Source organism: Silurus aristotelis (assembly GCF_946808225.1).
Source record: "Silurus aristotelis genome assembly, chromosome: 11".
NCBI classification, from domain to species: Eukaryota; Metazoa; Chordata; class Actinopteri; order Siluriformes; family Siluridae; genus Silurus; species Silurus aristotelis.
In genome coordinates this window covers 17024157-17035088 of record NC_139584.1, presented here as the reverse complement: position 1 = coordinate 17035088, position 10932 = coordinate 17024157, and the positions used below count along the sequence as shown (strand labels likewise).

The 10932-nt window shown below is 38.2% G+C and overlaps 1 protein-coding gene across 3 annotated transcripts in view; it reads right to left on the bottom strand.

Moving 5' to 3' along the window:
* Window positions 1–573: 573 nt before the first annotated feature.
* mtmr3 (myotubularin related protein 3) overlaps window positions 574–10932 on the bottom strand; it is a 54480-nt gene continuing 44121 nt past the window's right edge. Inside the window, exons 16-21 of one of the 3 annotated variants that reach the window (XM_083554417.1) lie at window positions 7944–8857; window positions 7564–7826; window positions 7249–7359; window positions 4134–4222; window positions 3656–3682; window positions 574–1771 (exon numbers count right to left, since the gene is read on the bottom strand). In XM_083554417.1, coding sequence (XP_083410543.1) covers window positions 1600–1771; window positions 3656–3682; window positions 4134–4222; window positions 7249–7359; window positions 7564–7826; window positions 7944–8857 — 1576 coding nt within the window. In that variant the 3' untranslated portion in view covers window positions 574–1599. Of the gene's footprint in view, window positions 1772–3655; window positions 3683–4133; window positions 4223–7248; window positions 7360–7563; window positions 8858–10932 lie in introns of all 3 variants that reach the window. The other 2 variants (XM_083554415.1, XM_083554416.1) reach the window with 2 other exon arrangements.

The window sequence follows — 10932 nt, the reverse complement described above, 5'->3', positions numbered from 1 at the left end:
TTTCAGTCACTTTAGAACGGCCCACCATCTTGCAGAGTCAGTGAAACTGGAAGTTAGGCTGGCAGTTAAATAGGGGTTGACAGATAATCAAGGAAATTAGCACCAGGTGCCAGATTAACACCAATAACTCAGAGGTATCTGAAAGTGTTCTCTAATTTTAATCAGTGTGATTTCTGCAAAATAATGTTTTTTTTTTTAATCCCTTAGTTATTTTGTGGAAAAGGTGTTCTGGTAGCATGGTATAAACAGGACAAAAACTTCTTCAACTGTTGAGCAGTGAAGATGACATTATTTCAGAATTGTTCAATTGTTTATAAATTGTTCTCTAATTTTGATCGCCAGTGTGTATATAGATATATTCAGGACCCAAAAACAATAATTTCTGGTGACTGGGTTTGTGAGCCATTTTTCAAGAATGCTATACAATAAATTTTCCTTAAATGCCACACACACACACACACACACACACACACACACACACACACACACACACACACACACACACACACACACACACATATATATGTGTGTGTGTGTGTGTATATGTATATATACACATGTATATCTATATTATTTTCTTTTGTTTTGCATTATGTTACAAAAAAGCAATTAGTAAAAAAGTTAAGTGGCAAAAAAGCACAAAAGTGTATGCGCAAATGTGAAGCATCAGTTTTCACATTAGGCTACAACAGGATCAGCAATATGAGGGAAAAAAAAAACAAACAAACTGCATTACCAATTCATCACAAGCAGCTGAATGTAGAGAGATGTATGTAATAAATTCACATGCACTTTACTCATCTCTTCAGCTGGTTTCACTTTGCAGAAAACGAGTAACTGTTCAGAGAAAGAAGCCGCCCAGAAACAGAGAGTCAGTTTAGGTTCAGTTTTTTAGTCTGCATTACCTAAACAAAAGAGGTCTGCTGTATAACGATAAATTTGATTAATAAAGCTCAAATTATGACAAGTGAGCAAAAACAAAACAAAAATAACAGGTGTGCTAAAATATTTGGTCTGACCTCAAAAAGCATTTACAGAGTCACCGCCGAGTCTCTGATAGTTGAAAACTTTTCCTGTACAAAGAGCAGCAATAAATGAACAGCTACAGGAGTAATAGAAACCTTTTTCCACTCAAAAAACACCCTACATACTTAAAAATCCCTTCAATTTAATTTCAATTGAAACTGGGTACCCCAAGATAGCCAGCTCTAAAACTATGCAGGATTTACCTTTTATATCTAAGGGAAAGGGAATGCTAAAAGGAATCAAATGGTTTCAGCAGGACCCGAGTCAATCCTGACATCAGAAGCATGTCCAGCAGTTCAATCTGTGCGTATCTCAGCTATCCAAACCAGCAGTCAGTCACATGAACGTGCCACCCAAAGTGCTTAATATATTCCAAGAAGAATCCTTAGATACCTCGCTTCTAGACACATATCACTCCATATATAAACATATTTCCCGTCCAGATGCAGAAGAAAAACAAAAGGGGAAAAAATGCAGTTTTTTTCCCTGCTCCAGCCATGAATAAAAGTCCAAAAGCTTTAAATGTTTATCCCTCAGCTACTGTGCATGTTGAGGTGACAAGCTTGGAAATGGTTAGTTGGAGCTGGCTGTGATAGATTTGTCAAACTCCAGCTGTAGAGAAGGAACAGAGGACTGCAGGCCGTTGTAACATGCCTTACACACACGGCTTGGCTCAAACAGCTGCTGACTTGGCACCGGGATTTTCTGATCACAGCAGCTGGCACAAAACACATTACCACAGTTCCTGCAGACAGAAACAAAAAGAGAATTTGAGAGAGGAGGAAATGCAGTGCAAACTGCACGAGCAAGTTAATTACGTTCACTTGTGCTTAATTATGCCTGCATTGAGTTCAAGGCTCAACGAAGAACTAATGCTGTAAAACAATTTGGTTTAATTACATGCATGACATTGTTCTTAAAAAAAAAAAGCAGTCAGTCAGTACAGCTCCCAAATATACAGTTCCCTCTGAAAATACTCAGATTAAATACATTTATTTTTCGATTTGCATCTGGATTTGAGAACAAAAGATGAACAATAGAGTTTTAGCTTCAACAAATGAAAACATGGCCCTTTGAGTGACAAAGTACCCTAAAAGGTCTTGCTGTATGATGATGTTCATCCAAATTACAATTGACGGACAGAATGTTTCTGTGAACTCCTCAATGAAATTTGCTGCTACAATCATTATAATAGATTAGTTATCCTATTCTATACGCAGCCATGCAAACCTTAGCTATGAGACTACCTCCACTAGGCTTGACCAGTACACTTATATGTTTAAGATCATGAGCAGGTCCTTTCTTTATCAATTCATTGCTGAAAATTACTCCTGGTTTCAGATTGAGTCAGATAATCATTGTTTGCATTATATAGTAAAGTGATTTAGGTTGTTGGTGATGTCTGTTGTATTAGGGTTTTTTTCACAGCTCAATATTTGTATCAACTGCTTCTGCTTTGACCGGCCTGTTTAATGTCTGGTTATTTTTAAAATAATGGCTTATTTCTTTTTCAGGACATTCTAAATTGTTGTATTGGTGTCCAATGTTTATACAATGAATCTTAAAGGGCACATCTGGGCAAGAAGAAACACCCTGTCAGTCACATATTCCAAAATTTGGGATCATTTGGAAAAAGTGGGTGGGTTGAAAGTAAAGGTGCCATGATCTAAATTGTTTACGAAAACTGAAATTCTGATTGTCACATATTGCTTTTTTAATTACAAATACAAATGTCTTCAGTGTGTAGCAAAAACAAGTAACTTTTAGAGGGAAATGTAATACAGTCTCATGCACATTTAACAGAAACCCGTTTTAGATTAATGAACAAATAGCAGGGAGGAAGGTGCAAATTGTCCACATGCACCTTCTCAGATTGTTTTAAACAAATAAACATGCACACTGTCTTCACATGGTATACACAAAACACAAGACTCTACATGCGCTCTCGCACCTCTCCATTGGCTTGTTTGGGACATTTCACAAATGGCATACATATTACTGAACACTATAGAGTCCTAGAACTTTAGGAAATGTTACATGAGTAATATATTAAATGTGCTGTACATGTAACAGTGTGCTAAAACTAATAGAGTTAACATTAAGAATAATAAAGCGACAAAAAAAGTATAATTAAATAAGTAATAGAATAGAAAACTTCTATTCTAATAATTTGTATTGACATGTAGAAAGACTGTTTTCACAATTTTTTTGCTTATTTTAAAATCAAATTTTGTATTCATCTAAATAGTTTGACTTATTAAATGTCTGTAAATAACTTTTGTTACTTTGGGGATTTCATACAACACAAACCCTGAGAGCATTTGCAAAGTTCCCTCTCATTTTTATTTGCACATAATCTGCTGTTTAAAATTTTATTCGTCTAATTAATTCAGAATTTCAGTAGCAGCAGAAAAGAGCTGCAGACACCCCAAACTCCAAAGCAATTCCCTGCAATATTTAAGTGCAAGACATCCAATACTGATCTTTAGTCAAAAGGCGTGGTAAAAAAGTGTCTTCAGCCAAAAAAGGATGAATTTTATAACTTTAAAGCAGCATGTGATTAAAAGGACAGTAAAGAGGTGATGAGAGAAGAAAAGTGAAGAAGAGAGAGTGGGTGTCTTTTTCTCACCAGGCCTCCTCCACACACTCCTTGCTTCTGTGATAGAAAAAGGGGGAAATAAGAAATGCTAAAAAGGCATTTAAACCATCGCAATCTCTTCAGGGATAACAAGTGTAATTAACCTGAATTTCTGTTACCAAGCCCATGTAGTCACTACACATTACATGTAATCTCTGCAAAAATAAAATCTTAATATTGTTTTACTCATATCCTTAATGATGAGGTGTTTTTCCATTAGCTGTAGGTTCACTTATTTTCCTGTGTTTACAATGATGCACACTAACTACAGAATTGAATAGGTTTGCTTGGAATTTGACAGACTAAATAAAATATTTTTTTTCATGGATTAAACCTGGTTAAATCAGTTAACACTGCTATAATTAGATTTGCAAATAGTTTACATAAGAGTCTCTACATAGGAACATCATATACACCAAAGAGTATAAATTGTGGAAATCTTATGCCTTATGTCATCTTATGTCATTACCTGCAATGATGTTTCCTGGTTACCAGCCAAAATTCTCTTTCACAGCCATAACATTGTGCAGCCAAATGATCAGGGTACCATCGTGTCACCTGCAGTATAATTATCAAATCATTTTTCTTGCATGTATACTTTGCTGTTATCATGAATGGATTTTAAAGCTTTGAATTATAACTGACTGATCTATTATTACCTGTTTAGCTGAAATGATCCTACATTTTGATTAAACTAATATAAGTATAAACAGTTAAAAGAAAAGTATACTAGTAAACAGCAGTCAACATTTATACTCAAACCTTATATTACTGGCAGGGCAATTAAACTGCTGCTGTTCATGATTTCCCTGGCTGTGGCACCTGAAGTAAGGTATATATTTAAATTGACAGCAGTTTATAGCAGAAAGAGGTATGACTTTGATACAGAACTGTCAATAGCAATACAGTCAAGAATGATCCGGAAGGTTACTATCACTAATATGGTGGATACAAATTTTCAGAGTGGAGTGTATGCAGAGAGGAGTTTATAAGTTTTCAACAGATTTGCTGTAGGCTCCCTGTTTTTGACACTCAATTTGTTCACTGCATGATGCTATGCATAATAGAATGAAACAGCTTAAGAGTCACTTTCAGTTGCTGAACTAGTCTGTGGTAGCTACTAGTGTTGTAGCTTGGCTTGTAAGATTTGGGACAATATAACGTCCAATTATCCACAATATTCTCACTCAAGTCTTTAAAGAATTGTAGGGTTTAGGATGCACTTTCAGGGGGCATCCTCTGTTTTTGTTGTGTAGACAATCTTTTTTTCCAAAGCAATAGCGATTACTGCTAATTGTATAAAGTGCAACCTCGATACTCGCGGGGGTTACATTCTATGACCCCTCGCGAATAACAAAAAAACGCAAGGTTTGACTCTCCTTCTGATGGTTCCTTTTCCAAGGGGAATTGTACATGTACTTTACTGTAAACCAAACAACAATTGTGAATTACTTGTCATAAATGTTTTATTTACTATTTAAATTAATAATACAATAATAAAATAGTTTTTTAAACATGTTTATGTAATTTATTAGTACAAACTCTGTTTTGAAATGTTACTCCAAACTTTCGAGCCACTCGCAGCTTCTCGTGAACTATCAGTTTTTCACGAGTTACTAAGTCCGGTTTCAAATTAAAAGGTGCAAACTTTCGAGGGTCAAAGTCACGAATATCGAGGTTCCACTGTAGATACATAGCTGTAGCAGTGTGCCGAGCATCTTTTCTGATTTGCCACTAATTACTACTCAAAAAAGCAAATATAAAAAGAACTAATAACCATAGCATATAGAACATACAGTGAGGAAAATAAGTATTTGAACACCCTGCTATTTTGCAAGTTCTCCCACTTAGAAATCATGGAGGGGTCTGAAATTGTCATCGTAGGTGCATGTCCACTGTGAGAGACATAATCTAAAAAAAAAATAATTCAGAAATCACAATATATGATTTTTAAACTATTTATTTGTATGATACAGCTGCAAATAAGTATTTGAACACCTGTCTATCAGCTAGAATTCTGACCCTCAAAGACCTGTTAGTCTGCCTTTAAAATGTCCACCTCCATTACATTTATTATCCTAAATTAGATGCACCTGTTTGAGGTCGTTAGCTGCATAAAGACACCTGTCCACCCCATACAATCAGTAAGAATCCAACTACTAACATGGCCAAGACCAAAGAGCTGTCCAAAGACACTAGAGACAAAATTGTACACCTCCACAAGGCTGGAAAGGGCTACGGGGAAATTGCCAAGCAGCTTGGTGAAAAAAGGTCCACTGTTGGAGCAATCATTAGAAAATGGAAGAAGCTAAACATGACTGTCAATCTCCCTCGGACTAGGGCTCCATGCAAGATCTCACCTCGTGGGGTCTCAATGATCCTAAGGAAGGTAAGAAATCAGCCTAGAACTACACGGGAGGAGCTGGTCAATGACCTGAAAAGAGCTGGGACCACCGTTTCCATGGTTACTGTTGGTAATACACTAAGACGTCATGGTTTAAAATCATGCATGGCACGGAAGGTTCCCCTGCTTAAACCAGCACATGTCCAGGCACATCTTAAGTTTGCCAATGACCATTTGGATGATCCAGAGGAGTCATGGGAGAAAGTCATGTGGTCAGATGAGACCAAAAGAGAACTTTTGGTTCATAATTCCACTAAACGTGTTTGGAGGAAGAAGAATGATGAGTACCATCCCAAGAACACCATCCCTACTGTGAAGCATGGGGGTGGTAGCATCATGCTTTGGGGGTGTTTTTCTGCACATGGAACAGGGCGACTGCACTGTATTAAGGAGAGGATGACCGGGGCCATGTATTGCTAGAGCATTGAAGATGGGTCGAGGCTGGGTCTTCCAACATGACAATGACCCGAAGCACACAGCCAGGATCACAAAGGAGTGGCTCTGTAAGAAGCATATCAAGGTTCTGACGTGGCCTAGCCAGTCTCCAAAACCCAATAGAGAATCTTTGGAGGGAGCTCAAACTCCGTGTTTCTCAGCGACAGGCCAGAAACCTGACTGATCTAGAGAAGATCTGTGTGGAGGAGTGGGACAAAATCCCTCCTGCAGTGTGTGCAAACCTGGTGAAAAACTACAGGAAACGTTTGACCTCTGTAATTGCAAACAAAGGCTACTGTACCAAATATTAACATTGACTTTCTCAGGTGTTCAAATACTTATTTGCAGTTGTATCATACAAATAAATAGTTAAAAAATCATACATTGTGATTTCTGGATTTTTTTTTTTTTTTTTTTTAGATTATGTCTCTCACAGTGGACATGCACCTACGATGACAATTTCGGACCCCTCCATGATTTCTAAGTGGGAGAACTTGCAAAATAGCAGGGTGTTCAAATACTTATTTTCCTCACTGTATACATAATAAACATATAGAGCATATAAAAAGCAACCTAATCTAAACATGTAGTTTGGGCTGGTCATTAATAAGGGAAAAATTAATTTCCTATCTAATCCTTTCCTATCCGTTTTGCTCAGTTTAGCAAAACGATTTGAAACCACTATAGAGATTATAAAATACAGCACAAAATGTTGACAATATTTTCTTCTAATAAACTAAACTACCTCAGTGTCCTGTTTCTCCACATGCTCCCAGCTGGTCTCTGAGAAGAGCTCTGTGCTGCAGCGTGACAGGCAGTTTGGATCCAGGTTAAAATCAGAGTCTGCGATTGATGTCTGACAATGGAAGAAGAAATGAAAATGGCAAGGAAATGAGCGAAGGTGAACTTGTGAATTATTTTCTGGTCTTAGCATCATATGTAGCTTAAAAGTAGTAAATTCTAATCTTTTTTACTAATGACATACCTGAAAACAGATATAAACTTTAGTATATTATGAAAGCTGAAACTTTGATGTAATGTAAACAAAGAAAATGCACACCACTTCATCTCCCAGGTCTTCATTAAGGCAGTGCTGTGCTGTGTTGGCATTCTGGCTCTGCAACCGGCTCCACAGCTCTTGCACCTGCCTTTTGAGAGCTTCAACCTCCATCTGGTGGCCAGCTTCAATCTGGCGCAGGCGCAGCTGGATTACATCTGTGTGCAGTGTGAGTCCATCGTCATCAAGGTGGCTGCGGCCCGAATGTGTACAGCGTTGAACAGAACAGCTACAGACTGCCAGAGAGAGCTGGCGACTCTGAAGAGCTGGTTGAGGGGTGGAAGGGTCAGAGTCAGAGGAGTCATCGTTACATATGAAGTGGAGTGGTTTAGCAGAAGAAACAGAGACAGAGAAGCCACTTTCGGGTAGTTGTTTGCAGGTACCGTTAAGCGTTCTGGGAGCACTTTGCGCCTCAGGATCTAACTCAGGGCTTTGCTTGAGGCATTCAGGTTTGGGCTCTGCAGAAATGGACATGGGTATAAGACGCTCTGATTGAATGCCAAAATCCTCAGTGAGAGTTTCTGTGGAGCTTTCCAGGAGAGAAGGATGCTTATCAGCTACCTCTGTAACAGGCCTGGTAGTCTTTGGAAATGGACACAGAACTTTGTTCTCCTTATTTACTTCATCCGTATCATCATTACTGATGGCAGTGAAGGGGGAGTCAGTAGTATTAAAATTGCTACATAGATTTTGGGCCTCCTCTGTTGTACATGTGGCTAAAACTTCTTCCACAGTCTGGACTAATTCCTGGTTTGTCTTTTTAGGACTTTCAACATTGTCTGTTTCAGCATAACTATCTTGAGGCAACTTAAAACCTTTGGCAACACTATTTTCTTTGAATACAATCACATCAGCATTGGTGCTGATTTGATTCTCAGCATAATTAGAAACAACAGGATTGTGGATTTGCTCTGCTTTAGCATCTCTGAGACTGTCTGCAGCAGCCTCTTGCAAAATATTTTCTATCTGTCCCACTGCCATGTCCACGGAAAGTTCAGCCTCCACTCCACCCAATGGCAACTTGGCAACTACATGGCTGATATCTTGAGAACACTCAAAGTCTGCTGTCTCTCTCTCCAGTGTAACCATGTTAAGTCCAGCTCCCAACTGATCATTTGACCATCCTGTGTCCTGATGCATGGTGCCATCAGCTCCTGTTACTATGCTGAGTTCCAGTGATCTGCGATGCTCTTGCCACTTCTCCTTCAGGCTAGGGTCACTGGAACGTCTGTTAGAAGAGAGGGAATTTCCTTCACATGCACTGGGCAAGTTATCAAAAGATCTGGTTTTGGGACACCTGTTTATAAAAAAAAAAAAGTCATAAATAAAAAATATGTTCAATTGGTTTGCACATAGATCTTAATATCAAACAACATAGAACTGGGAAATAGAAACAAATTAAAGCTTATAAAAAATAAATACAGGATTTCTGCAGTTTTCACCAAGTCAAAATTAAGACTTTTTAAGACCTTTTTAAGCCCAATTGAAATTTAAGACCGATATCACAATATCAGAAAGACACACACAAATACAATGTTAGCAACTAGCCTTAACGGCCCTAAATAATTATTCTTTTCAAGCCAAGTTTTGCAAAATTGCACTTCCCTATAGCTTAAAAATAAAATACGTCCACAATCGAAGAGAGATTCACACCAATAACAGAAAGCTGATTGGATGTTGCATTTTGGTCTTATTTGCAGTCATAATAGTGAATTATGTTTGGACTAGTGGAAAAAAAAAAAAACACCAACACCATGAAAACCATGAAGACAAAATCTTTTGTTTTTATATTGTTTCCTTTTTTATTTTTATTTTTTTTTTTTTTTGGGGGGGGGGGGGGGGGGGGGGTTAAGACTCTGCAGAAGCCCTTTAAATATCTAAAGGATATAAAGTTAATTCCCAACATTTTAACAGTAACTTAACACAAAAAAAATGATTTAGTCTGGGTTTTAATAGCATGAATATACACTGGCGATCAAAATTAGAGAACAATTTATAAACAATTGAGCAATTCTGAAATAATGTCATCTTCACTGCTCAACAGTTGAGGAAGTTTTTGTCCTGTTTATACCATGCTACCAGAACACCTTTTGTGTTAACTAAGGCATTTCCAAAAAAAACATTATCTGTGATTTCAAGAATATTGAGTCTTTACAACATCACAAACTCATTCAAGTCCGCCAAGAAGGCTGGTCGTCCAAGAAGACAAATACAAGAGAGGACAGGACACTGCGGAGGATCTCAATGGGCAATCGTTTCCACACTGCAGCTGGAATTGCTCACCAGTTCAGCACTGAACAGGGTAAGGATCTGTCTCGTCATACAGTGTCTCGACGTTTAAGAGCATTTGGACTGAAAGCCCACTCTGCAGTGACCAAACCTCTCATTAGCAGAAAGAATCAAAAGGCTAGACTAAGCATGTTGTGTGGACAGAGGAGAACTGGTCCAAAGTTCACTTCAGTGATGAAAGCAAGTTTAATTTATTTGGGTCCGATGGGAAACATTATGTTCGGCGACAAACTGGAGAAAGACTGAACCCAAAGTGTGTAAAGAAGTCAGTGAAAAGTGGAGGAGGAAGTGTCATGGTTTGGGGCATGTTTTCTGCAGCAGGAGTTGGGCCTCTTATACAGCTACATGGCAGAGTGAATGCAAATGTTTATCAGAACCTTCTTCAACAACATATGGTTCCTTCCCTGCGTTCATCACCCAATCAGCCCGCAGTGTTCATGCAGGACAACGCTCCATGTCACACAGCAAAACAGGTAAAGCAGTTCTTTCAAACTGAAAACATTAAAATATTGACATGGCCTGCCCAGAGTCCTGATCTCAACCCTAGATAACCTCTGGAAAATCCTAGGCGACAAAGTTATGGCCAAGAAACCCACTACAGTCACCGAACTGTGGAGGAGACTGGAAGAAGAGTGGACCAAAATCACACCAGAGCAGTGTGAGAGAATAGTGCTGTCCTGTGGCCGCAGATATGCTGAAGTCATTCAGAGCAGAGGCCTGTACACTTCCTACTAATTGCTGACTGTTGTAACCTTCAGAAAATATTGTTGTAATCTTTTTCCCTGCTATAGTCATTGTTGTTCTCTGATTTTAATCAGTGTGTTTTCTGCAAAATAATGTTTTTTTTGGAAATGCCTTAGTAATTTTGTGGAAAAGGTGTTCTGGTAGCATGGTATAGACAGGACAAAAACTCCTTCAACTGTTGAGCAGTGAAGATGACATTATTTCAGAATTGTTCAATTGGTTATAAATTGTTCTCTAATTTTGATCGCCAGTGTATATTGCGAATATACTATATACTACTATATGGTGGTATCAAAAAGTTTCTAGACTAGCTTTGTATAGCCAACAGATGGCAGCCCA